This window comes from Eutrigla gurnardus (assembly GCF_963514095.1).
Source record: "Eutrigla gurnardus genome assembly, chromosome: 4".
Classification (NCBI taxonomy): Eukaryota; Metazoa; Chordata; class Actinopteri; order Perciformes; family Triglidae; genus Eutrigla; species Eutrigla gurnardus.
The window spans coordinates 10,489,460-10,517,380 of record NC_139918.1 but is presented as its reverse complement, the minus strand read 5'-3'; the positions used below and the strand labels follow the sequence as shown (position 1 = coordinate 10,517,380).

At 42.1% G+C, this 27,921-nt stretch overlaps 2 protein-coding genes across 3 annotated transcripts in view; one reads left to right on the top strand and one right to left on the bottom strand.

Moving 5' to 3' along the window:
- Nucleotides 1–27,921, bottom strand: part of basp1 (brain abundant, membrane attached signal protein 1) — a 360,963-nt gene that overhangs the window by 261,187 nt on the left and 71,855 nt on the right. The gene's annotated exons all lie outside the window — the stretch shown is intronic.
- Nucleotides 835–27,467, top strand: ranbp9 (RAN binding protein 9). Of its 2 annotated transcripts, none has more exons than XM_084008821.1 (14): nucleotides 835–1,460; nucleotides 6,477–6,588; nucleotides 9,355–9,407; nucleotides 9,987–10,154; nucleotides 12,564–12,586; nucleotides 15,413–15,597; nucleotides 17,688–17,800; nucleotides 18,133–18,241; nucleotides 18,540–18,694; nucleotides 19,006–19,159; nucleotides 20,575–20,696; nucleotides 21,993–22,144; nucleotides 22,792–22,903; nucleotides 23,106–27,467. In XM_084008821.1, exons 1-14 carry the CDS (start codon nucleotides 1,244–1,246, stop codon nucleotides 23,234–23,236), a joined length of 1,806 nt encoding a protein of 601 aa, XP_083864947.1. In that variant the 5' UTR covers nucleotides 835–1,243; the 3' UTR covers nucleotides 23,237–27,467. The 2 variants fall into 2 exon arrangements, with proteins under 2 accessions (XP_083864947.1, XP_083864948.1); XM_084008822.1 differs by having other exon boundaries at nucleotides 836–1,460; nucleotides 20,578–20,696.

Sequence of the window (27,921 nt, the reverse complement as noted above, 5' to 3'; positions counted from 1 at the left end):
TAAAATAAATATACATTAAACACTCAAACACACACACACACACACACACACACAAACACACACAACTTATTTTTTTGTGTATTGTATATCCACGACTGATGTTACTAAATATGACATCTCAGTGAAAGTGCCTCTTTACATTCAATGTTGATTTTTTCCACGAGTGCCAAGATCGTGATATTTCCCCACCAAGTGCTTTAAACGTGCTCAATACAAGATAGAAGAATGTGTGCAGTAAAAAAAAAAGACCATATCTCTGCTACATTCATTTTAATACTTGTTTTCTAAACTGCCCATTAGTTTGACAATGTATGAATTGCTAAATCAAGAACTCTTCAAAAGGTATTAGGGATACATACACAATGCACACAGAGTAGGATGAACCAGGAGGCCAACGGGGGCCGCAGCTCCACTTTCCTCTGTGGCAATTTAATGTGCTCCTTTAAAGTGGAAGATAATTGAAAGATGCTCATGACAGGAGGTATATAGCAGTCAACATCAGGTAAAGTAGAAAAGTAGTAGAAAACGCTATATAGTTTAGTGTACAGTAAGCTGCTTGCCGTTGATAAAGTAGAGTTACAACAGATACAAAGGAACTGTAACAATAATAGCCTAATAATACTGACGAATATGTGATTCATTCAGAGTACTGACGATGTGTCTACCTCGTAACTAAACCCAAGGATGACACAGTTTTAGATCTGTGCTCACTCAACACTGTGTATCTGCTATGTTCACTGTTCATTTTGCGTATTTATTTCACATTCCCATAGGAAGTGAGTCTAGCTGCTCTCAGCCAATCAGATTAGCGGATAACGCTCCGACAACAAACAAAAGATCGAAGCTAGCTGAGCTCATTATACTTACTCCATCCGTCTGCGCTAACGTTAGTTCTTACTTTGCTCCCAACGACGACCTGTTCTTCTGTCTTTTAACTACTTTATTTCAATCCTGCGCGGCAGGCAGTCTCCTTCTAGTGTCTCTATTTGTGGCGTTGTCTCAGCTAATGTCAACCTAAGCCATTTCAGCCGATAGCTTTGCCTTTGCTGGCCAAGCTAAACGCGTTAGCCAGGTTAGCTACTCGGCTAACCAGCTCTGGCTGCTTTTCTACGACCAGCGAAGCCAGTTAGCTTAGCCTGCTAACTAGCTTTGCTAAACCTGCCTTTAAAACTTGACACTGACGGACACAAGTGGATCTGGCTTGTTGCTGACAAGCCCATTTACTAAAACTCGTATCGTAGCCATGTCTGGCCAGTCGTCGGGCTGTGGGTTTCTTATGTCGGTTGTTGTACACGGAGACTCGACTCTGAACGAGCAGGAAAAGGAGCTCAACCAGCGACTCCGACGGCTCTATCCAGCCGTTAATGAAAACGAGACTCCGCTTCCCCGCTCCTGGAGCCCAAAGGACAAGTTTAGCTACATCGGCCTATCCCAGAACAATCTCCGTGTACACTATAAAGGTATGACACAAATACACACTCGAGTTTAGCACTTTATTGCTCAGGGCCAACGTCAAGTTTACTACTGTTAGCTTAGCTCGACGGTTAGCGGATGAAAGCCAGCTGCCGTTGTGGCTAAAAACAAAGTAGGCTAGGCTAGTGGCTTCATCAACAACAAGGCAGAGGACATCTTGCAACAGGACCAGCTGGCGAGGTGTATCCACAGCCAAAATTGACCTACTAGCTCGTTAGCTCCCCCGCTAACGTTACCCTATTAACTCGTATGTCAGCATTATGAACGGTCACCGCGAATCTTTCACGACGGATTATGTCAGGATATCATTTGAAATCAAATTAATTACATGTATATGTCGAACCATCATAAACCAATGCATATCTTGCTGGTGTGGCTCGATGTGAGCCACATAATCATACATTTTAATGTTAGCCAAAACGGGCATGAGCTAAACAGCATTATTAGGTCATTAACTGTCAGGAAATGCAGTGGTGACTGTCATGATTAGACTAAGTAACTCGAGTAGTTATTAATGACGTGACAGGCAAAGATAGGTTGTTGTTTGCCTCTGAGGGTTTAAATATCAAGAATCTATCAAGTGACATTCAGGTTGATGAGTTGCTTAACAAAGCTATCAGGAGTTTTTTTTGGTGCCGGCCTACAAACAGAGCCTAGAGTTTATTAAAAAAAAAAAAAAAGAGGAAAAAAAGGTGTAACTGTGCTTCCTGGGTGTGTTCCACTATAATGGGTCTGACCAGGCCCTCTACGCACACTCTTCCTTGTTACAGCTAGAATGTTCTGTCTCCATACAACACATTCACCTGCATATCTCACAGCAGGTATGTCATTTTAGCATTCAAACACTTTTACATGAACTAGAGAGTAAAACAAGATCACCTCCTATGACAGTTATTTTTTTTAGTCTGTGACTGACTACATTTTGCAATGTCAACATTCCTAGCAGTTTGGCGTTCATTAGATGTAATCTGAGATTAACATAAACTGAAAATACAATTAAATTGTGTACAAGGTAGTGTGGTCTATAAGTCATTATTATTCAGTAAACACCTTGTTATATAAAACCAACCAACAAGATATTCCATGAGTTATTACAAAAAATTGTCACTTATTTTCAAACACTAAATAAGTCAAATACAATCAGAGGGACTAGAGCTAAAATTAAAGTATAGATTAATCAGCACCTATTTTGATGACTGATTGAAAGTTAGTCTTTAAAGGTAAATGCCAACTATTTACTAGTTCCAGCTACTTAAATGCAAACGTGTTGGTTTTCACTATTTTACAGACCAAAAAATCATCAGATTAAGAAGTCATAAAAGTAATTGGAACCTCAAGAACATCAATGCGGTATTTTGAGACGTTTGTCTAGAAAACAATCCATAGCTATTTGCAATGAGGTCATACATCTGTCAGGTGAATATGGTGACATTGTTTGCATTTCTCCAGAATGTTTCAGAAATGCTGAACAACTATACTCTGCCCCTAAAGTGAGGGGACGTGTATGGCAGAAAATAGTAATACACATTTACAACATTGATGACACAACATATGCCAATATAATTTGAGAATCCCAGATTAAAGGAAACTGAAAAATCTAAATAAAACAATGACAGTTATGTGCCCTACATTATTCCTGCAGGTTATTAGTAATCATTATCATGATGTTTATGGGACTTGGGACAATTAGTCAATTAATTCTTTATTCGTCAGCAGTTGTGGTTGATTAGCCTAATCATTTAAGCTTTTCATCAAGCCAAATGGCCAAACATTTGCTGGTACCATATTCTCAAAAGTGGGGATTTGTGGCTTCTTATGTAAGTTGAATATTTTGTGAAGTTTGGGGTTGTTGGTTGGTCGATACATTTTAAGACGTTAGCCTATCTTGGTGGAGGATTGGCATTTTTCACAATTTTCTGACATTAAATTATTAATCTAAAAAATAGTAAATAGATTAATTGAAACTGAACATTATGTTGATAACATTTTAAATATAAGCTCTGTGGGTGTTAATGTATTTCTTCACCTGAATGGTGTATTCATCTGACAACTATTTTGTCATAAATAATTTTTTTTTTTACATTTTAAGATTTATTTTTATCTACATAAGTACATTTTCCAGATTTGAAAGTGTCCAAACTACTCTATATTTCCAAAAGTATTCGCTCACCTTCCTTGACTCGCATATGAACTAAAGTGACATCCCATTCTTAATCCATAGGGTTTAATATGACATCGGTCCACCCTTTTGCAGCTATAACAGCTTCAACTCTTCTGGGAAGGCTTTCCACAAGCTTTAAGAGTGTTTATGGGACTTTTTGATAGGGATGCTCCGATCAGCATTTTTGGGGGCCGATCACCGATTAAAGGAATCATAAATCTGCCGATACCGATCACAGAATGGATGGGAGAATAATAATAATTCTCAATGTCCTGTATTTACAATCTAGCCTTGTGCACCACTTAAAGTGGTTAAACCATTTGTACTAATATAAATAATAAATACAATCAAGATCTTTATTTACCACAATCAACTTTTTATTTGTGTAAACATTACATGCTCTATCAAGAGCAATAGCGAAATGAGCTGAGTGACGGGTGTCTTTGGGATTTGTTTTGCCCGGGCTTGTTTCTCATACTCGCCGTATTCTCTTGTATTAAATTGTCGTTGATTGACGTTGTTGATTACCACCTCTTGGAATTTCTGCCTCATAAAACAGAGCGGCAAAACAGTCGCAGGTAATTTAGGTCACGTGCGGAAAACCACATGGTCTCATATAATTTCAACAGGCGCATAAAAACAGTCTCGGGTAAAAAAATATATATATAAATATGCGATCGGCTTTTCTGATCTGCACTTTGAGGGCACACCGATCAACCTGTTTAGGGTCCATATCGGCCGATAACGATTGGCGGCCGATGACGATTGGAGCATCCCTACTTTTTGACCATTCTTCCAGAAGTGTATTTGTGAGGTCACACACTGATGTTGGAGGGAAGGCCTGGCTCTCAGTCTCCACTCTAATTCATCCCAAAGGTGTTCTATCGGGTTGAGGTCAGGACTCTGTGCAGGCCAGTCAAGTTCATCCACACCAAACTCTCTCCTCCATGTCTTTATGGACCTTGCTTTGTGCACTGGTGCACAGTCATGTTGGAACAGGAAGGGGCCGTCCCCAAACTGTTCCACAAAGTTGGGTGCATGGAATTGTCCAACATCTCTTGGTATGCTGAAGCATTCAGAGTTCCTTTCACTGGAACTAAGGGGCCAAGCCCAGCTCCTGAAAAACAACCCACACCATAATCCCCCTCCACCAAACTTTACACGTGGCACAATGCAGTCAGACAAGGACCGTTGTCCTGGCAACCACCAAACCCAGACTCATCCATCAGATTGCCCGATGGAGAAGCGTGATTGGTCCCTCCAGAGAGTCTCCACTGCTCTAAAGTCCAGTGGTGGCGTGCTTTTTCACCACTGCATCCCACGTTTTGCATTGCACTTGCTGATGTATGGCTTGGATGCAGCTGATCGCCATGGAAACCAATTCCATGAAGCTCTCTACGCTGTTCTTGATCTAATCTGAAGACCACATGAAGTTTGGAGGTCTGTAGTGATCGACTCTGCGGAAAGTTGGCAACCTCTGCGCCCTATGCACCTCAGCATCCGCTGACCCCGCTCCGTCATTTTACGTGGCCTACCACTTCTTGGTTGAGTTGCTCCATTGCCAACACTTTGTGTCAAATAGCTGAAAAAATACATGCGAGTGCTGCATTGCTACACTTTAAGTGACTGTACCACAGCCTACTTGTAGCAAAGTTTGATTTAATTCGGGAATTCAGCCAGCTGTCTTCTCTGCAGTGAAAACAATCCTTCCTGTGCATAAGCATTGGCTGTGCACGGAGAGGGGGAGCTATTCACAGGCGGGTCAGAGAGACAGCGAGACGAAGCGAAAGCGGGGGAGGTGCTGATGCGTTGCACGCAGCTCTACAATTAAATGCGATTTTACCTATTTTAAATAGTTAGAAAAAATAAACTAAATGTGTGGTGGTCAATGTTGATATTCTAAACCGTGTGGGGGGAGGGAACCCTGAAATAATTTGTGGCGCTCGGTGTGGATTCTGTGGTGCTGTGCCACATATTGGTCTATGTATGGAAAACACTGCTGTAGGTGGTTGAGCTAACATAAGCTTTACAGACTGACAGAATGAGCTGCTTCACAGCCCAAAACAGGAGGTCCAGATTCAGAGAATTGAAGGTGATAATCCACAAACCATTGACATAGGCGATCATGTATTCATGGAGATGTCATCTAGTAGGCCTATGCCTGGTTCACTAGGCCTGCTTTTCCCCTTGAGCCTTGTTTACACCACACAGCTTTGGTTGGTCAGATCGCTGTAGTGTTCATACTACACAACTTGCTGTTTTGTAATCGGGATCTTGAACAGGGATGGAAGGATATAGGATAAATTGATGGTGGTTAATTTCCATCATCTGGATAATCCTAAATATGAACTAAACAAAAAATAATAATTAAAAATCAGGGTAATTTGGTGAATTGCAATTATTTTGGCCAGGCGAACCTTGACATGAAATCGCCCCATGCCAAATCTTGAAGCACTACAAGAACATTCAACAGGAGGAGATTCCTATGAGTATGACTGGTCTCCAAACTATGTTTTGTATTCTGTGAGGCACCAGCAAGATTCTTGGCTTGCCTCTCCGGACAGTTCACACATGGCGCTCAACATACATTGTTTGTTCTGGCTGACAATGATTGAGGGGGTGATAGTTTGAATCCTCTTCACAGCCATTTGTACTAAATGGCTGATGGAAAGACCAAATCAAAATTTGTGGTCATCAGCTAAAGCAGCTCTAAAAAAAAAAAACCTTCTGTCTTCATACTCGGCATTTATAACCCTTATTGATAAGTATACAATTATTCAGTATCCATTTATAGCAATCACATTCTGTTGCTTTTGTGTCTGCATTTTACCCTCACCTGAAGGTCACGGCAAAACCCCTAAAGATGCAGCGTCTGTCAGGGCGACCCACCCCATCCCAGCAGCCTGCGGTGTCTACTACTTCGAGGTGAAGATCATCAGCAAAGGTCGAGATGGGTAAGGACACGGAACAAAGCATCTCCACAAAAATACACATATTACATTATCAAGGGACGGCTGTGTCTGCGTTTCTCCTAGACCTTAGTCCAAAGTAAAACATCTAGGCTGTTTGATTGCCACCAGAAGGTCAAAATCTCAACATTCCTAACATGCTAAATCTTTTTATTTTGTTCTGTAATGGTTTGCATTGTAGCTGTAATGTCAGCTAAATAGTACACATACCAGTTGTGTTTTTATCTTGAAGATTTTGTATTTTGTTGGGTTTTACACTCTGTAATCATGCTAGTAATATATCATTCAGTTATGTAATCTTTTTTTGTTGGTTGAAATGAAAAACTGAACTGAATCTCTCTTACATGTCAAATATTAGCATATCAACGTGCTAACACACTACTTCACCGTGATCAACACTGACACATGCATTATATCACATACCGGGATTACCCCTCCCCCCCCAAACTACCATGATATAAGTTTAAGGTCACTAACAGTAACCTTGTGAAGGTATAATGTTTTCAACATGCTAGGACAAAATAATCTGATGAAGTGAAAGCATGATTTACATCATCGTTGCTAGAGGTCACTTTGTAATCCTAAATTGAGAATAGTCATCTAAAGGGCCTCATCTTATAGTGTGTGACAGCCACACGTCGCATGACTAAACTGGTTATTTTCAACCAGTTGACCCTAAATGACCCAAGATGTCTGAACACTTGGATAATTAAAAAACAAACGACTTTAAATTGGCTTCTCTTGTGTGTGTGATATTTGAAAAAGGTGTAATAATAGATAAAATGTATCTGATTCAAAAGTCGTATTAACTATTTCAACATGTTCAGCCACATTAGCTGCTTGGCTCTCTCTGTCGGAGAGAAACAAATGTTTCTGTCGGATGGATTTGTTGAAATTTTCTACGCACATACCATTCAGTTTTCCTTTGGTGATCACTTGACTTCTCATTTGGGGCCACCAGCAGGTCAAAATTTCAAACTCATCTGTTTTTTTCTTTTATGGAGCAAAATCTGTGGCAGCATGACCTTCTGTTTCTTGGATCTTACGTCGATGTGCTGCGTATGCAATGGTTTGGCGACCAGCATGCTTCTTTCTTTCTGCGGGACTGCGTCAACTTTGGCATGCTAAATAATGCATGTTTATATGCTCACTGTTGGAGCCACTGGAAATCAAGTTGAAAGCAGAGCAAAGTTATTTTTCTGTATTTCATCCATCCCAGTATTTTCTGTTCATTCGATGTGAATGAGGTGTGGGCCGATATCCTGTTTCACCGGATCGGTTCGGTGTACGGGGCTAAACTACTTTAATTTATGCAAACTGGTTGAACCAGCATTTGTCCTTATGACGTGTTCTTGAAAATGAAAAAACATAAGCGACCTGGGCCTACGGCGTCACTGCACTATATCCGACGTGTCTTTCATTAGTAATAAGCAGCAATAATGACAAGTGATTAAAATAATATTTGTCCGTTTATTTATAAACGAATCGGTGAGTGTCAAGTCGGGCGGTGTCTTTCATTAGTAATAAGCAGCAATAATGACAAGTGATTAAAATAATATTTGTCCGTTTATTTATAAACGAATCGGTGAGTGTCAAGTCAGGCGGTGCGCAAAATGGGGCCGCCCCGCTGCCGAGAAATAAATATCCAACGTCCTGGAAGCAGGACGGCTGAGCAGGTATTTAAAAACGGTCAGTTAAAAACGGTCAGTTAAAAACGGAGCACAAGAACACAACAAGTGCAGTGGGATGTTTATTGCAAAAGATTTTAGAGATAACAGAGAGTTATCTCACTGTGACGTCGGAGTGTAGATGAAAAGCGCATACTCCAAACGCGTCCCCCGCATGAAAGTCATATATACATTACTGAAGTACATTTTTATTTTTTCATGCTTTAAATATGTGCATATTTCAAATAGGTACACCAGTCGCCAAGGCTAAGAAGCACTTTTGCATTTGAAAGTGTTTTATTGTTTTTAAATATTTATTTATTTATTATAATACACTTGAATGTGTCTGAATGTAAAAAAAAAAAAAAAAAAAAATCTTAGCTCATAAGCAAAATAAAGAGAAAATGTTTGAATATATAAATATATATTTTTTTCTACTGAAACAGAACCGGAACCCAAGAACCGAGGTACGAATTGAACCATGGGCTAACTGTATTGTTGCATCCCTAGTGCACAGCAACTTAGCTTTCGGTTGAAGAGTCGTGTAAATATGCAAGATGAGCAAAAGTTCACCTGTCATAGCTGTTTTGAAGCCACGGGCCAATCAGAATTCCAACGCTCATTGAATAGTCACACGGCCTGCAGCGCTGTATCCGCCTCTCTGGTTCCACGAAACCAGGAAGTTTTGTAAAAAGAGACATCCGTTGCAGCGCCGCAAAGTTATTAATGAATGGTACGATATTTTTGATTCTCCTTTCCGTGATTACGGATCTTCTGTGTAAAAAAAAAAACAAAAAAAACAAAAACAAATGTATCACTCAGGACGGTCTGCTCTGGCAAGTGCGACGCCTAGTGGGAAAGGTCGGTATACGTTTTTCGGTCTGGTCTTTGGCTTATTATCGGTCTCATTTGAAAATAATTAAACCGACCCAAGCCTAATGTGAACTGAGTATTATGACACCACCGTTTGTTGCTGGAGACAAATATCCAAGATTTTAATTTTAGGCTATTCATCAACAAAACATGATTTTGTTTTTTGGGTTAACCCTTTGTCCAACTAAATCCTCACCTGTCTGTCCCACAGGTACATGGGGATCGGCCTCTCCGCTCAGGGTGTAAACATGAACAGACTCCCTGGTAGGATGACACTTTGTGTGCATTTGTTTTCTTTGTTTATTGCCACTGCCTTGTGGGTGTGTTGAGAAAAATGAGTCTGTTTGCATGTGTCACCGTCTGTTTCTACAGTATATTATACCGGAGATGTTTTGAACTGCGTTTGTGTGGGTGTCATTTTGTCTGGTAGAGACTGGCCTTGGATGCACTGGGTGTAGGTGTGACTGAGTGAGATTCATTCAATGGGCTATTTGTCAGTTATCTGATTGCATATGCATGTTTTGGTATTGTTGTAGAGGCCGGTAAAGGATTTCTACATATGTGTAATAAGGCTGGAGGGGCCAGGAGAAATGAATGTGGTCTTTCCATAATGTGGAAAAAGTCAAATGGAGATGACAAACACCATTCAGCAAATTGAGATGTGGAGAAGAATTTAACGGAGCTCTGCACCAGTGGGATATCTGGGTAATTCTTTGAGGCGTGCCTCGATAAGAGGGCCAGCTCATCAAAGCGGAAATATTTGAGTGACATCTGGCTGAGTGGTTGACATTTGGTGTTGGTGTGTTCCTATTTAAGCCTATCCTGACTCTTTAAACTCGTCAGGTTGGGACAAGCACTCATACGGTTACCACGGAGATGACGGGCACTCCTTCTGCTCGTCTGGCACTGGGCAACCCTACGGACCCACGTTTACAACAGGTGACGTGATTGGCTGCTGCGTGAACCTCATCAACAACACCTGCTTCTACACAAAGAATGGCCACAGCCTAGGTAAGGAGCACCATAGTCAATACAATAACAATGCATATATTCTATTGTATGGTTCTGTGGGAAATGTATTTTCAGTAAAAAGTAATGTATTGGTATTCAGTGGTTCCTCTAGAATTTTTTCCCAGGAATGGTGGTACCCGCTTCCGATGGCATAGCTGTAACGTTACAGCTAGGGCTAGGTATCGCAACCGATTTCCCAAATTGTCTGGATTCCAATTCACAAGGTCCGGATTCGATTTAATCTACGATTCGATTCAATATCGATTTGGTTAGGTATATTTCAGTTACAATATCAATTTTGTTTGGATATGAAATAGATTCTCATAGAACTAATGCGGGTGAACTAAATTGTACAAGGAACCCTCTAATCTGGTGCATTATTGAAACTATTAATGTTTACATTAAGAATTGACCCCAAAGCAGTAACATGAATGTACTTTTTATTATACATGACCAACAGCCTGTCGGGCTTACATTATATCTTATTTGTATCTGTACAGAAGTTGGGTAAGTTCTGTAACTGTAACAGGGAATGTAGTGAAAGGACATGACACAATCTGAACAGATCTGAGCAGCACCCTGGGATAGAGAGAACTGCCTTCAATAGATTAACAAATCCCATATCTTAGGCCATGTTTTGGTTCACTACTACTAGAGTTGGGCGGTATCCAAATTTTGATACCGTCAAACCTCCTCCCTATTTTACCCCGGTATACGGCATTACCGTGACTAATTAAAAATGATGACGTAAGGCTCAGACGACGTCACCAAACTCATTAGAGTTGAGCTTTTCTGCCCGAGCCCGACCCGAACCCGGCCCCTAATCTGAGGAGAAGGCTAGGCATAAACATTATTCCGCTCTGTGCAGCTAAATCAAAGAATAAGGGAGTTACGCTAAAGTGCAACATGGAACTTTAACATAAAGGATAAATTAAAAACAGGACAATTAACGTTGAGCAAGTCATCAGGACAGTCCGAGGTACGGGATCATTTCCAGTGAGTAGTGGGAGGAGGCGATAACATACGTGTCGGCTTTGTCCTGTCATATCCTAATCACGGCACTAACGTAGCCTATAAAATGATTTGTATATCTTTGTGACTGAGTAGTGGTGCAGCCGCACCCCCACTTCCCACGGATATACACATACAACAGCCTCATGCATGAAAAATAATTGTCGGGTTGAAATCGGGCTCGGGCTCTTAATTACAGTTAATGTGTCGGGTCGGTCCGGGTTCAGACAGAACGGGCTCGGGTCGGGCTTGATTTTCTGGGCCCGAACTAAGCTCTACTTCTCATTAGGTCGGAACCCGAAATACTGCCAAAGTGCAGAAGTCGTGTTCTTCTTTGAGACCAGGTCACTCGGTGCGACTCGCCATCTTTCTTTCTCTCTCTCTCTCTCTCTCTCTCTGCATTGCATTTTTTTACCGTTGCTGTTTTTAAGACCCGTGGTTTACCGTATTACCGTACTACCGCCCAAGCCTAACTACTACTAGTAGTTAGTAGAGGTGTAACGATTAATTCGATTAATCGATGAATCGATTGTCAGTCCTATAGATTCTACTAAATCCATCGGCTAAAATAAATAAATAGAATGAATCGTTTTGGCTTCACCAATAATGGATATAAATGCATTTAATCGGATGAATCGTGATTCTTACTTATGATTAATGTTTTTTAATACGTTTAAGACACTCTCTCCCCTGCCAGCATGTAGTCTACTGAAAATGTTAAAAATAACGGAGCAATGTTTAATTACATTTTTGTATTCAGCATAAAATATTATGCAGGTTTCCTTTTTTATAGAATAAATGTTATTTTTTCACCTTTCAGAAGAATACAAATAGTCTCAGATAGTTTATTTAATGGATATAGAATTTTGGTTACAAGTTACTGAATTGAATCGTGGTTTACGGAATTGAATCGTTACAAAAAAAAAAGAAATTGTCCTCGAATCGAATCGCCAACTACTGTATCGTTCATTGAATCGAATCGCTGTGAAGCCAAAGATTCACACCCCTAGTGGTTAGGGCCTATAAAATCAGTTTTAATTTTTCCAGATTCCATTTTAGTTTTTTCCAAATTCCCTGTTTTCCATTTTAATTTGTCTAATTTCTGTTTTCCATTCTAATTTGTCTGAATTCTGTGTTTTACAATTGTATAGCATTGTTTCCATCAAATGGTGTCTAATCAAGTGGTTGATGAATCAAAATTAAGAAATTTACTGAAGAAACATTCTAGTAGTTCCAATTCTAATTCCTTGTCCTTCTGAGACCATACACATGTGCATAAATATGCAAGTCTATGTGCAATCATTTATGGAGGAGTCCTAATATACCACCCACTTTTTAGTCATTCTTGTTGAAAAACTGTATGTCCTTCTTGCTGATACTTTCTCTCTTCCTCTGCAGGCATTGCCTTCACAGACTTACCAGTGAGTACCCACATTTTTTTCACTCCTTTCTTGTAATGCAATATCTTAAGTTTCCATAATAATCAGGACTGTGGGACATAAGGCTGTTTATAGGAATAAAATGTTTGACTTCCTGCGGAATGTAGCCAAAATGTTTACACTATGTTGACTGTATTGGAGGCTGGAAAACTTGTGAGGTTTAGATGTTAATAACTGGTTTATACTTGCATGTTTGCCTTGTCCTATCATAAGGTGGTTTTATGTCCGACGTCCGTATATGTCAGCCATATAATAATTTATTAGAAGTTGCTTCATTATGTGAACAACTCCCACACCAACAGGACATTAATTCTAATGTGATTCGTGCATATTAACCACATCGTCGTGTGTGGGAGACACTTGTTTATAAGCAGTTGTCGTCTTTCTCTCTTGGTAGCAAATTAATATGGGGGCCGGCTGTTTTTCGAAGAAAATAAGAGACTTAGCCTCAACAATAATCCATTGAGCAGCAAAACGGGCATTGAGCCAGACATTCATGTTCCTCCAGAGTTGTGTAGTGAAGTGCGTCATCTCCATACAGCTGACCAACTCTAAGAGACACGCACACATTGCTTTTGTTCTACTCTTCTTATAGTGACTTTGATTGACTATTTATTTCTCAACCCATATCCTACTCTTAACCCTCATTTTAAACCAGTTCCTTTACCCGCAAATATCATTAGCATCTAATCTCAAACTCAAATGCCACTACATCAACATCAACTTTTTTTTTTTTTTTTAAATATAGATTTCTAAGAATTTAAACATCACTGCAGTGATACATTCAGGACGTATCAGTCCAAAAACAATCTCTCACACACAGTCATTGTGGTGAATGCCTGTTGTCAGTCATCACCTCCTTGATCAAATCAAGGCTGCGATTAGATTGGTCGGATGGCATATTCCTGCTTATCTCCTCATCCTGTCGTCATAGATGTCATGGACTTTTAAAAAAAAACAACTAAATATAAGTTCTGGGGACAGATTACTTCCCCCCTGGTTGGGGCGAAAGTACATTCTTAACGTACAGGAACTTTTGGGATGGGGTTTGCAGGAATGACTGCCGCTGCTGCTTCAAAATGTGTACCGCTTCATTCATTGAAAAAGGTAATACTCTAGTAGAAGAGTAGAAGTTCTCTAGACTGCTGTAGAAACACAAGCCTCTTTTAAGGCGGGTCCACACTGGACCGAAAATCGGCGTCTTTGAGAGAGTCGGCGTCCGTGACATGAGTCTCCTTGGTGTGGTCGCTCGAATCGGCCCACGTCGGCGTTCATTTCAGCCGATTCAAATGTGTAATCCGCCATTCGAGTCGGTCATTCTTTTACCATTCTGATTGGTGGAGGCTAGCAGCTTGACTAGCGAATCAGTGAAGCCCGGACGTGACGATGGTAAACATACCAGATAAACAGTGGAATCGAAGAAGGTGGTCTAGAGAGGACCGCCTACTTCCGGTTTTCGTGTTTTTTGGCCCACAATACAGATTAGCGCCGCCTGTTGTTTTGGAGACATTACATCTCGCGCAAGCGCGGAACGTATGGCGTCGGCTGTAAATCCGTAGGTGTGAACTGCCCATGTCGTTGTTTGAGTCGGCCATATTAAGTAGCCGACGCCGAATTTACCGACGCGAGTCGGGCAGTTCTTCCGGTGTGTACACAGCTTTACACTGCCTTTTTATTGCAGAATGATCATTCCTTTTTTCTGCAACGTTGTTATTGTAAAAGAGACGGAATGGGGCGTCAGTCGTTCCGCTGTTGAGCTGGCATTAAATGTAGTCTCGGAGGCGAGATGACCTCAGTGTGACTGGGGAGAGCTCGGAAGCTGGAACACAATGTGACGTTTTGATGATACATTATGTGCGTAATCCAGCTATGGGGGATTTAAAGAGCCCAAAAGAAGAATTTGCATGTTTTGATGCACAGCAATATCGCTTGTGCTAGAAGCCTCGTGTAAATGTGCATAACGAGCAAAGGAAACTCAACTCTCATTTCACCTGCCATTGTTGTTTTGCTATGCTGGAGGTAATCACATTTCTGATGCGTATTTAATACATCACACTACCATCAATGCCATTGTGTTACACATGGCACTTTCTGGTTCCACAATGCCAGGATGCTTGTATCAAAGAAGGCTCTGTTGCTGCGATGCTAAGACCAAAGTTCAGTATAAATGGTGCATGTGTCAGAACAGAACTTGTACTATTCGTATAGCAAGCAAAACATTAAATCATGCAATGATATAAATATTTTCAGAAATGCCTCTTAAAATCAGTTTGGGTTGACTGTGATGTTTGCCTGGTTGCTGTGTATTCGGTTGTCATAATGGATATTCTGACAGTGACTCAAGCCCTATGGAATTCAGACACCACCGTTTCAGAGCAACGGGTGTGTCGGATAACGAGTGGCCATGATAATTGGTGACTTTCAGCTTGTAGTAACCTACATAAATGGTTGGCGTCAATGATGAACAGATGTATTTCAAATTGATTGAAGGCGTTTAACGAGGACACCTACATGTTTTGTGGGTGGTTTCACCAGCTGCCGTCACTAAGCAAACACAGACGCATTCAGCTGAGAGTCACCAGTTAACACCGTGAAAAGATGGCCCGGCAGCCTGCTACTGCAATTTTATTGTCGAACCGGCTTGTAATGGGATAATTGTTGACAAAAGCTTATTTCCTGAGCATTTCAGTTTTCCTGTTTTTGCTTCTCATTGTTTCCTGTTGTGATTTGTTGCCCAGATTGCCATCCCAAACTCCCTTTCCCATGTCTTCCTTAATATTGACACACTCTAATCTCTCCCTGCTGCAGCCTAACTTGTACCCAACCGTGGGCCTTCAGACTCCAGGCGAGGTGGTGGACGCAAACTTTGGCCAACACCCCTTTGTTTTCGACATTGAGGACTACATGCGTGAGTGGAGGACAAAGATCCAGGCCCAGATCGACCGCTTCCCCATCGGAGAGCGTGAGGGCGAGTGGCAGTCCATGATCCAGAAGTAAGACACCAACACAATAATTGCAGATTTGGATTGGATAAAAAAAAAAAAGGATCTTTGGAATTCCCACTGCGTTGACTAGCCTCTAACTAGTTTGACTAGCTAATTGAAATGCAACAGGCTGCTTATTAGTGCTACCAGTCACACAGCTAAATCAACTTCTGAAGAGGAATCTTTGGCCGGTGGACACCGGCTGCTTCTAATTTTGATCCCTGAGTCCTTCCTGAGTCATGTCATGGTGACGAACCAAGCCGGAGCCCTCCTGACACTTTGCTCTTGCGGGCCGGATTTGGCCCGTGGTTCGCTAATTGGGGATGGCTGCTTTTTACTATTAGTTTATTATGACTATTATTATTAATACATACGCGCACGCACTGTCAAACTCGCGCAGCTAAGGGGGGTAGGTGCGGGGGACACCCTGCCATGGCGACGGGGTAAAACAGAACGTTGATGAGCGAAACCAGCCGCGGGCATTTCCCCTTATAATAGCGCTGCTGCCCTCCTGTTTAGGTCTATCATTAGAGCCGCTAGTTAAGTCCATTTGCCTTGATAAAATAATTTTGGGCAAACATTCAGACACTGCTGAGGCATCCGTGCCCGTGACCAGGAAAAATACCTGAGCAAACAGTCAAAGATACACCATTCACTAAAAACTAATCAAGAAAACAAAAACGGCTGTAGTATTGCATGGCTGCTTAATCTGTAACGAGGATTTCTGGTTGGCATGATTGATAAAATATGATTCGTGTGGTGCTTCCTGGTTTAGACCTGCTTTTAAGAGGCGGAGAATTTCCGCAGCAAAATAGAGGTGCACTTTCACTCGCAGTTTTTGTAAATGCATGGGAATATACAGTATTAGGCGCACTTTATGCGTATCCTCCCATCTTTTGTGTGGAGCTCCCACTTCCCCCATGACCCTCCCACGAGCGCATATTGAAAGCACTACTTGCCTCTTTCCGCTCATGTGGCATGCAATCTGCACGTTTACCCAGGTGTGCTCTGAGAACGGATTGCGCCTCAATAGGGTGCAAATGCGTAAATCTGGCCCTATGTGCCTCAGCATCCGCTGACCTCGCTCTGTCATTTTACGTGGTCTACCACTTCTTGGTTGAGTTGCTGTCGTTCCCAATCCCTTCCACTTTGTTCTAATCCCACTGACAGTTGACTGTGGAATATTTAGGAGTGAGGACATTTCACGACTGGACTTGTTGAACTGGTGGCATCCTATCACAGTACTAGGTTATATATATCTATATATATATATATATATATATATACACATCCTATCACAGTACCACGCTGGAATTCACTGAGCTCCTGAGAGCGACCCGTTCTTTCACACATGTTTATAGAAACAGTCTGTATGTCTAGGTGCTGCTTTTATACACCTGTGGCCATGGAAGTGATTGAACACCTGATTTATATTATTTGTATGGGTGAGTGAATGCTTTTGGCAATATAGTGTATTTAAAGGACAATTCCAGTGCATTGCAACTCTTATTTTCATAGTTTTGGTCACTGGTCATGTTATGTTAATCGCATTGTTATATTGCCTATTACTAATGCAGTAAGTTTGGGATTAGTGCCATCACGCTGTTGGCACAGGCTGCTAATATAGGCTCCTTTTTTTTGTGTGTCATGATGACAAACCGGTTTGCATTAATAAAATAAGCTCATACCGGCATTACGAAAATCAACCCATCTCTGTTATGATCAGTCGACAGAGTAATAACCTGAACACAGTTTACAATCCAGCTTCCTGGTCCAACTACGTGAGCACATCTGAAATGTCAGGGAAACTGTGCACACAATAGAGTTTTATCTCTACATGTAATAGTTTAGAGAATCTGAATACACTGCTTGCTTGTTTACGTCCTGTGACCCATCTGAGCGCTCATTTGATTTGAACCCCACTTCTCTTTCCAAAAAACCACATGAATCAATCATGTTCCTCCTCGTTAGATGTAATGACGGATGACTGTGACAAGATGAAGAGAATGTATGTGTTAAGCGTAATGGTCTGTCTGATTTCTCCTGCTACTGCGTCTGGTCACTGAGTGCATTTTTTTTTTTTTTTCTTGTCTCGTCAGGATGGTGGCTTCCTACCTGGTGCACCACAGTTATTGTGCCACAGCTGAAGCCTTTGCCAAATCCACAGATCAGGCCGTGCACGAGGAGCTGGCCTCCATCAAAAACCGACAGAGTGAGTACTACTGTTGTTGGCCTGCCTCTAGGTGATGCTGGTACTAGGTTTAAAAAGTAGGAACCAGAAATATTGTCAGTCTGCAGGTCACAAATAACAGAAGTTGTGGTCACTACGAGGAAGGCGCTAGATGACAAAAAGTGTTCTGCTTGGAGCAGCAGAGGGTGACTTCACACAGATTTGAATTTATGTTCAAAATGTTTAGTTCTATGAATATGAATCTATGGGGAGAATATTATTATAAAACAAATCTGCAGGGACAACACATGTAAAGTTGGAGAAGCATAGTATAAGCATGACCTCTTGTAAATGTGTTCACTGTTGTTTTGCAGAGATCCAGAAGCTGGTGTTGTCAGGTAGAATGGGCGAGGCAATCGAGACCACCCAGCAGCTCTATCCCAACCTCCTAGAGAGGAATCCAGACCTTCTCTTCATGCTCAAGTAAGACCACAATTTTCACATCTGATTGAACTTAAACAAATTTAACAATTGGAACCCTCTTATTACTCAGGAATTGGACACTGTTGTTTAATCAGGGGCATGTTGAAATATGGTCTTTATTTTACAATTTTTGTGGCCTTTTTTAGCTATTGAAACTGATAATTGTGTCATGACTATATCCAGTCTTTGCTTCATTTAGTCTGTTTTTCTTGTCCTTCTCTCTCTGCTTTCCTTGCGGCTTCTGTTGCTACCTACTTCCTTTCATGCTCTTGTCCTCCCTCCTCCCGTGCGTCCTCAGGGTGAGACAGTTCATAGAGATGGTGAATGGGACGGACAGTGAGGTAAGGTGTCTGGGAGGTCGCAGCCCAAAGTCTCAGGACAGCTACCCCGGCTCTCCCCGGCTCTTCAGCAGCCCCAGCCACAAAGCCAGCAGCTCCCAGCCCTACATCCCAGGTACAGTCCAGCTTTGATCTGTCTATTCACATACACCCAGTTACCTTGTAAAAGCCTTGTATCTGTGCTGCAATATGTGCTTAGCATGATCACATGCAGCTTTGACATGTTTCCAGATGAGCACCATTTTATAATCGCATAGAACCACAAACATTCCTCTGTTTCAACGTTTGGTATGAGAATACCAGTGAGGTTGAGTTTATTATCAGATAGCAATAATAGAAAAGTATGCTAAACACTTAAATTACATTTAGCTTAAAGTCACTTGTTAATAGTTGAAAACATATCCATCTTTCACTCTGCTGTTTTAGGGTTTGACAGTAACTGCTGTAATGGTGTGACGTCAAACAAGAGCCACAGCTCCTCCCCTCACAGTCACAAGCCCTGCCCCCCAGGCTCTGGCTCCACCCCTCCAGCATCTGACGTTAGCCTCAACGGGAGCCGCAGCCAACAGCCCATAACCAGGTACTGAGGAAAAAACGCGCACATTTAATTTGCCTCAAAGACGAGTTTATGCTTTACTGTGATTGGTAAAAACTAGGAACACCGAATCGTAAACCCACATTAACTTCAAGAGCTGAAAGGACCATACCAGTCTTATGCTGACTTCTCTCCATTAGCAGAGATTCCCCCTGTCTTCAACCAATTTTGTGTACATAAGTCTATGCAGTATACACTTTCGTAGATGTTTTGTTCCTGCGGCTGCGTCCCATTGGTCAAAGGTTCTCTGGTTGTTTCTGATTGGACTGTGTAACCAGGAAGTGGTGAGATAAACAAGCTTGTATGAGATGCAGCTCAACGTTGGTTTACGATCCGCAATTCAATGTACAGAAGAAGATACTGGTCAGAGAACAGCTTCACAAACATGTCCCAGTATGAATATGAGAAAGACTTACTAGAAGAAGCTGGAAATCATTAATTTATGGCGACTGTTGAGCCGTATCGGTACTAGCCTGAAATTCATAGAAGCCGGAGGGTCGTTGGGCTGAATGTTATCACAGCTGGAAGTGTGTGTGTGTGCATTAAGATAGTCTGCAATCCTTGCTAACTCCAACATGTTTTGATGCTAACGTTACACTGGTTAAGGAATATGAGCTCCTCCCTACTTTGAGCAAGTGGGAGCTCCAGAGACTAATTAGCTAACAAACCAGCTCTGGAGATGGACAAGTTAACTAGCTCTCCATCTTCTCTGGAGCTCCTGACTGCTCTCCCCATGGTGAAGCAGTTTGCCAGTGATGTAGGGGTCAGCTTATATGATCCTGTTGGTTGATGTTTATGCTCTCAAGTAGCACTCGCCGTCCCAGAGAGTGATCAATTGTACTTATTGAAGGGAACTCGTATTTTTTTCAATCATTATAAGAAAAAAAGCCAACAGAACCTGCTATCCAGTATTACTTAATCATGTTTACTAACAAAAAGGGCTTTCTGTAGCTAGTTCTCATACTCATTTATATTGATTCCATAAACTGATAAAATGTTTGTATTTAATGGCACAAATGACCTTATAACAAAATACAGGCATAAAGAGTGATTAAACAGCAATCCCCTCCACCTGCAGAGACATAGAAGTGTACTCCAGGGTGTTACACTGTGACATCACCCTTGGGTGTGGTTACAGGTGTGACACTGCTGACCTTGACTCCTTAAAAATTCTGTTGACTTCTTGTGCCGATAAATAGGTATCAACAGGCCAGGGAACCTGGTTTATTAGATATGTTAACCAGGAAATTAGAACTATCTTGTCACAAAATCAGATAAACCAGTAATAAAGAAATTGAGCAAATTTTCAGTAACACTATGAAATCAACATGTAAAATTCAGTGAGGAAGAATGGCTGAACTTCCTGTGAACTGTCACATACTGACTGACTCTGTCCTCAGCAGCGATGTGGATATGGAGGTTGACCACTTCACCAACGGAGTGACGGAATCGTCCTCCAACGGTTTCCTCAACGGCAGCTCCAAACACACCACCGAGGCCGACGACTGTGACGCAGACATGGGTGAGTAGAGTGTCTGTCTGGAGGCATTAGTGACTTATTTGGACAATCTGTAAATCAATTTGGAGTGTCTCATTTATGTCACTCCATTTGCACCGGTATTGCGGTGGCAGAATTATTATGTCGAATGTCGAAGATGCCCTTTTTGAAGCAAAATGCATGAAACCGAGTGACTGGACAGATGAAATCATCTTGAATTCTGGTCTCTGCAGCTCATTTCATATCAGTTCCTGTGAATCACACACAAAGATACATCTATAATAACAACAAATTAAAACCAGTAGGCTATTTTATGCATTTTATAATGGTAAACACCAACCGATCAACATTAGCGTGTTAGCAGAACAAACCATATTACTCATAAACAGCTTAGCTAGCCCACGTTATAGCACCACTCACTTATGCAAGCATTCAATGAATGAATGAGCCATTCAGTAATATGTGTAATATGATTAACTTTCAACTATGACTGAGCACGAACTTGGCTAACCCTTGGGGCATTAGTGTTACAATGTGATGAATTAGTACGTTGGTCTGTCGCACAAAAATCATTTAACAAATCTCTGCATTGAATATCCTGGAAATGATGGCAAACTCTTCAACTTTTGATTGAATTAATTTTGTATGTCTTGAGTTTTTCTTTTGTATAGATACTGGGTTTGTCCACCAGATATAGCAGCTGTCCGTCCACTGTAACTTCGTCTGTATAGTTGGATCCGTACAGTGAGTACGGTTCAGGAAACTTGTGACATGGATTATCGCTCGCTTATAAATGTCAGACAGACCGTCTTCCGCTGGAAAACTAGTAAAACAATCGGAGAAGTGTCCAGAGGATCCATATTCTATGTGATTTTGGGGCTCACATGTGACCACGCTGCTACAGAACTGTCCCTGTGTGACACCGGTTTGGCTTAGCTCACAAAATACATAATTGCTGTTAACATACACAGAAAATGGTCTATAGGCATGGTAATGTATTTCTGGTAGCCTTTTAGCACATTTGTTCCCCGTTTATATACCAGTGTATTCTGGCAGCATCTTTGGCAGTAGTTGTCTAACATCTACAATTCTGGGATGAATCGCTGGTGACTTGCCTACCATTTCTCTGTATGAAGCCAACCATGTCATCCTTTCTGTACATAAATGTAATTTTGGTGGCAATCAAGGATTGGAGGCTCATCCTACCCTTGCTGTCATTGCACATTTCTGAGTAAGCACTGCAGCTGGCTGTGCTGTAGATGTCCAGTCATTACATTAAAATGTCCATTTTGCACGCCAAATTTGGCCGTGGCATCGCAGAGGTCGAGTCAACTCAGTCCAAGAGGCAGCTGTGCGGCGGGAGCCAGGCAGCCATCGAGAGGATGATCCATTTTGGCAGGGAGCTCCAGAGCATGAGCGAACACCTCCGCCGCGAGTGTGGCAAGAACTCCGCCAACAAGAAGATGCTCAAGGTAACACAGAGACCGTTGAGGCTGGGTTGTTTTCAATGCGACTTGTCATCCATTCATGCCAGGATGCATTAACTATAGAGTCTGTAGGATCTGTAGGATTGGATCTTGCTTGCATTGTACCCTGTACCTCCTGTGTAGTTGGGGGACTCACATTTTTTTAAAGAGCTGGATGTAGTCCAAAGTATAAGTCAACATTAAACGCACCATTGGACCCTACATGTCCCATAATGCAACTTGACGGCATCCTTTTTTAGACCCTCACTGGCTTCATAAATGCCCCCGTTCTAACAAACGCCACATCACACTCTTTCAGCATTTGTCACATTACCAGGAAGTAACTGGTCTTGGAAAACATACACTACTGTAAAACTGGGACTTGAAAGTTTTACACTTTTGTTTTTGTACAAATGAAACATAAAGGTCTGTGGATTTTGTTCCCTTTGGGACAGAACTAGACTAGCTGTTCCCCCTGTTTCCAGTCTTTGTGCTAAGCTAAGCTAGTGGGAGCTTCATGGAGAGTTGTTTGTGATATCAATCTTCTCATCTAACTCTGAACTGAACATCATGGATAGACATGTTGTCGAAGTTTGAGAACATGTATGGAGGAGAAAATGAATGTATATGTTGTTGTTTGTCTCCTGCTGCAGGATGCGTTCAGCCTGCTGGCCTATTCAGACCCCTGGAGCAGCCCAGTCGGCTACCAGCTGGATGCCATTCAGAGAGAGCCGGTCTGCTCCACTCTCAACAGTGCAATATTAGGTAGGTCCATATTACATCTAGCCTTGGTCATTTCAACCCTGGGGCCTACTTTTCAAGAAACTAAAAGGTTTCTTCTGCCCGTTGTTGTCTGCTTTACTGTAGCAGACCTGCTAAGGTTAGACAAATTATCATCATTGTCATTCATTGGTCGTGTCATAGTTCTGACATTGTTGTTCCCCGTCTCTTTCTCTTTTCTCTACAGAGACTCACAACCTGCCCAAGCAGCCCCCCCTGGCCCAGGCAGTGGGTCAGGCCGCCCAGTGCCTCGCCATCATGGCACGAACTGGCAGCGGCTCCTGCGCCTTCGCCTCTGTGGACGATTACCTGCACTAGCCCTGAGTGTGTGTGTGCACACGCACACGCATACACACACACACACACACACACACACACACACTGAGGACCTGTCCAGAAACAGCTCCTTCCACCTCCTCCATCAGTGTAGTCCTATTAGTTGAGGAGACAGTCCTCTGCAAGATAACAAGTAGTAGAAAATTAACCACCTCACTCGCTTCTTGATCTGCTGCTTCTGTCCACGAACACCGCTGAGGATCAGGAGTCGTTTCTGGGCAGATCTTTAGATTGTGACACGCACCACATACATAAAAAAAAAAAAGTGTGTGCACACACCACCTCCCTTTCCATCGTAAATATGAAAATATGCCTCCGCCTTTGTTGGCCCATCTGCAGCCCTGCGGGGCTGGTGTCTGTATCATTCTGACTGACAGCAGGGACGGCAACCAAGAGCAGCCGACTTGAAGATACTCGTAGTGCCCAACTTGTGTGGACTCGCCGCAGATACCGGCGAACCAGTGCGGACAAACAAAAAGAGAAAAAAACCCAGGTCAAATATAAAGGATAAGGAAGAAGAAAAAAACGGAAGAAAACTGAGTGACCGCCATGGCCGACAACCTTTTAGCGTGGTCCCTGTAAACCTGGCTTACCAGGCAAAGATGCGCATTCATAACATGCCATCACGGAGGCAGTCTGATGCTGAAAACAGGACCGAGGATTGCTGAGCGCTCCAAACTACGGCCAACGCAAGGCTCCGTTAGGGATCTCTCTCTCTCTCTCACTCACACACACACACACACACACACACACACACACACACACTCGACATCGGCGGAGATCTGTGTGACGCATGTGGACTCGGGACTTTGAAGAAGCCAGAGAGAATCTACAGTCTCAACTCAACGTTCCCTGTTTTTAAATTTCTTTTTGTTGTTTTTCATGGGCGAAGTGGGAGGGGTGGTTACCGGACTCTTGTTTTGTTTTTAGTTTTCCAGGTTTACAAGGCATGGTGCAGATGCCGATTATTATTATTATTATTATTATTATCTAATTATCATTATATTAATTATTGTTACTTGCATTCACAGTATATTTGTTGAACGCCAGCAAGAGCAAGTTCCACTTATTATAATAAAGGTCCCGATCCCACCGATTACCAGTGACGAGCGTGTGTACATGTTAACGTTTATATATGAATTTAACAAAATGGAATTCTATCAATAGTGAGATATTTAGTTATCAAATGAAAGGAAATAATTGAAAAAAAAAATCCCAATCCTTTTATGCTTTGTACTGAGACCAGTGACTACTGAAGCTGGTTGTTCCTAGTCTGTATACGTTTTTATGTCTCCCGTCTTGTTGATTCTGGGGTTTCTACGCAGGTGGGAAGCTGATGTATTTGACCATTTCCACGTCTGTAAGATTTTGGAAAACATAACTTCTCTGAAGTCGTGAAACAGATGATTTCAGAAAAAAGTTCTAAAACTCTGTTTTTACTTCAGCCTAGCTGAATGTGTTAATGGGAAAGAATCCTGTGTAGGAACCCTGCGATGATCCCTGACCCCATTTTTACTTGTTACCCCCAAAAACCCCAGCTGCACAGCAGGTTTGATGCAAACATTGTTAATCTTTATTTTCGTATCGATGTCTATACTAATCCTTAACCCACAAAGAACTCAGGAGCCAAAAATGTCCCTTTGTTCCTCCTCGGTGTAGAATAGGAAAGTCCAAACAAGCAGCGGACAGAAACTGGGCCTCGATTTACAGATGGACTCGTTTTTAGCAGCACAGCGACGGGCTATTCACACTCGAACAGACCAGAAAAAAAAAAAACAGGCAACAGAAAACGGAGCTGCTATGACGTCGGCCTCTAAACAAACTGCATTTGATTTGAAGTTGAATTGAAACTTGAGTTCTTCTTCCTCTTTGTGTAAGGAAATGTAATAATACTGCAGCTACACTCACAGTTTAGTTTTGTTCGAGAGGATGAAAGTATTTTTAGACACATTTGAGCAAACTGCTTAAAGCCTCTGATTGGACGTTTCCCATCTTTTGACTGAAAACTGAGAACCGGCATTGGTAGGCGACGTGCTTTAAACATCTGTGGTGCGCTACTGATGGCAATACCGTAGACCTGTGGCCTTAAAGGTGCAATATACGGGATTAAGAGCATTAACACAGCATCAAACTACTATTGTCGATGTAAAGATATAGTGTCGTAATGTCTAGCTGGGCAGAGAATGAAGTCACTCTCTCCCTCTGTGTGTGTTGTTATCGGAGCTTCTTGCTTTGTTGATGTATTTTTAGTGCATGTGAGTGTGCCTCACTGGCTAGCTGATGGCCGCCGCTCTGCACAGCGCTCATACGGCGATTACAGCTGATAACGCTGTAGCACCCACCTCCGATTTCCCCCTCAGGTAAACGCTGGCTGTCAGCACCATTGCAACAGTTGGCACTGTTAATGCTGTTAGCACTGCTAGCTGCAAGCCGCTGGCTCAGCTGTCGCCATGTTGAGCCATTGAGAGGCAAAAGAATTGCTCCCAATCTCGTATTTGGCACCTTTCAAAGCCCCTAAACGCTGATAAAAAGTCTGTTTCAGTCATTAGCAATTAAAGATGTATTTCTGGGACATATGTGACAAGTTTGTATTCAACCCAAAGTGGAACTGAACAAGCTAAGCTAACGAGCTTCTACTCTCATAGTTGAAGTTGGCTTGTTAACGCTAGCACTAATCCCAACTAGCATGCTACTTTTCATAACCACACACTGTTTGTCCTGGATTATGCAAAGGAGGATGTCTCACTGCTGTTGGCTGTCACAGCGATCAGTCGTCTTCGAAACCCGACACAGTGACTAGCATACGGATTTACATAGGCAGCGCGTAAATCACGCAGAGACGGTCACATGGACATCAGCTGACGTAAAATCCTCACCCGGGACACGTTGGATCTTTTTACACGCCATGGAGGTTTCTCCCCGCAGCAAACGGACATTCTCAAAGTTCGCAATTTTCTCCACTCACCCACATCTGCGTAGATTAATTTGGGATGTGCACGGACAGACAAACCTGCGTGGGACCGCACGCGAAAGGGATTAAACCTAAAGAACGCTGAAGCCAGTGGTTCCCGAAGTCATTTAAATCGCATCAGCCCTTCATAGTTTAGTTTTTTCCCATGAAAACCCACCTCTTGGCCCTTATGGGACCTCAGCACACTCTTTGGGAACCACTGGACAACGAAACAACTATAAAAATGGCCCCCAGCTTATTATGACTTACATAACTAGTTCGGACATCAACAGTCAGTTCCAAAATTCACTAATGTAGGCGAGGTTGCAGAAAAATACAACACCAAGGATATGATTGAGTGTTATTTTTGAAGTTTCATTTCAGTTCTCTGTCGGGTTGCAGAATGGAAATTTGTTGCTAGTTTTTCTTTTCGTTTGCGTGCTATTTAACGCCAACCTTCAACGAGCTGGTTCACCTTCAGTCGACCTTGATTTTGCGTCGCTCAACAAGTAGCATTTTGCCATCACGTTGTAATTTGCGAAGCTGAAACAGCGTTCAGGTATGAAAAGTCTGCTCGTCTCCAACACACCCGCGTCTACCCATCATCCCGCAGAGGCCAGCGTCCTCTTCCCACTAGGTTTCCGTTTTGTTGTGTTTCTTAGTGTTCAAAGGATCGACTGGGAAAGTAAAACGAGAAAACCCATAAGTATTGTCAGCAGCACTGTTAACATGAAAACCAAATACTTAAGGAGGACAACATCGCAGCTGTGTGTTTGAAGCCTGTGTGATCGCGCTTGCCACTTGCAGAGAAACAGGAATGCCGAGGCTTTCGCTAGACACGACATCCATCTTTTCCCTCTAGTTTTTCCCAAGAGGTCCGGAGTTGACAATTCAACACTGTGGAACCAACCGACCTTTTCTGTTCCTTTTTGGTTCGTTTCTTTATTTTTGTTTCGGATCGCAAGCAGTCACGGCAATCGTTTAGAAAACTTCTTAGACAAAGTGTCTGTTGTCTCTTTCTGAATAAGGTCTGAAACCTATGCATGCCATAGTAAAGTGGTGGTAAGATCAAGTTAGATGTCTCTTATTTTATTCTTTTTGTTTCTCCTTCTTTTAGCCAGTTCACGGTGTATAAGGAAGATGTCAACCAGTAAGTTGTCCACTGCTGACTGTGTGTCCATTTGGAGAAAAAAAACAAAAAAAAAAGTGCAATTTGTGTGAGGGTGAAAAGATTTCTATTAAAAATTAAAAATGATGATGGCACTTGTCTGGATGCTGCATGACGCTTGGAGCTCGAGTCTCCTGCCTCCAAACATTATTTCTTGCTTTACAATGGAGTCTTCCGTCTGCCGAGGCCGTTCACAGTTCAGTTTAATCCTAACGACACGTGCAATGATAATGCTGCAAAGTGTGTTTTCAAATAGCCCACATATGAAGCCTGAATGTTAGTGTGTATAGCAAATGATACCCTTTCGTAAAAGCTGCTTCTTTGGTCCACTGAGGTTTTCTGGTGTGGTCATGGGGAAAGTCAGCTGACAGGAAGTTAGTCAAAACAAAGACCAAAAAAAACAGAACATTTTGCTGTAATGAAAATGATAAAAGTTCAATCTTATTGGATAAAAGAGAAGAAAGTATGAATCACAGTGTGTGTTATGTATGTACGGTCATACGGTGGGGCCTCTGGTGATTCCCAGCAGGTTTTCATAGCTTGTAGTGT

Bases quoted from the DNA above. Each gene is read 5' to 3' on its own strand.
- ranbp9 (XM_084008821.1), top strand. From the start codon at position 1,244: ATGTCTGGCCAGTCGTCGGGCTGTGGGTTTCTTATGTCGGTTGTTGTA. The intron at 1,461-6,476 runs GTATGACACAAA...CCTCACCTGAAG, and splicing joins TCTCCGTGTACACTATAAAG to GTCACGGCAAAACCCCTAAA. The intron at 20,697-21,992 runs GTGAGTAGAGTG...GTGGCATCGCAG, and splicing joins CGACTGTGACGCAGACATGG to AGGTCGAGTCAACTCAGTCC.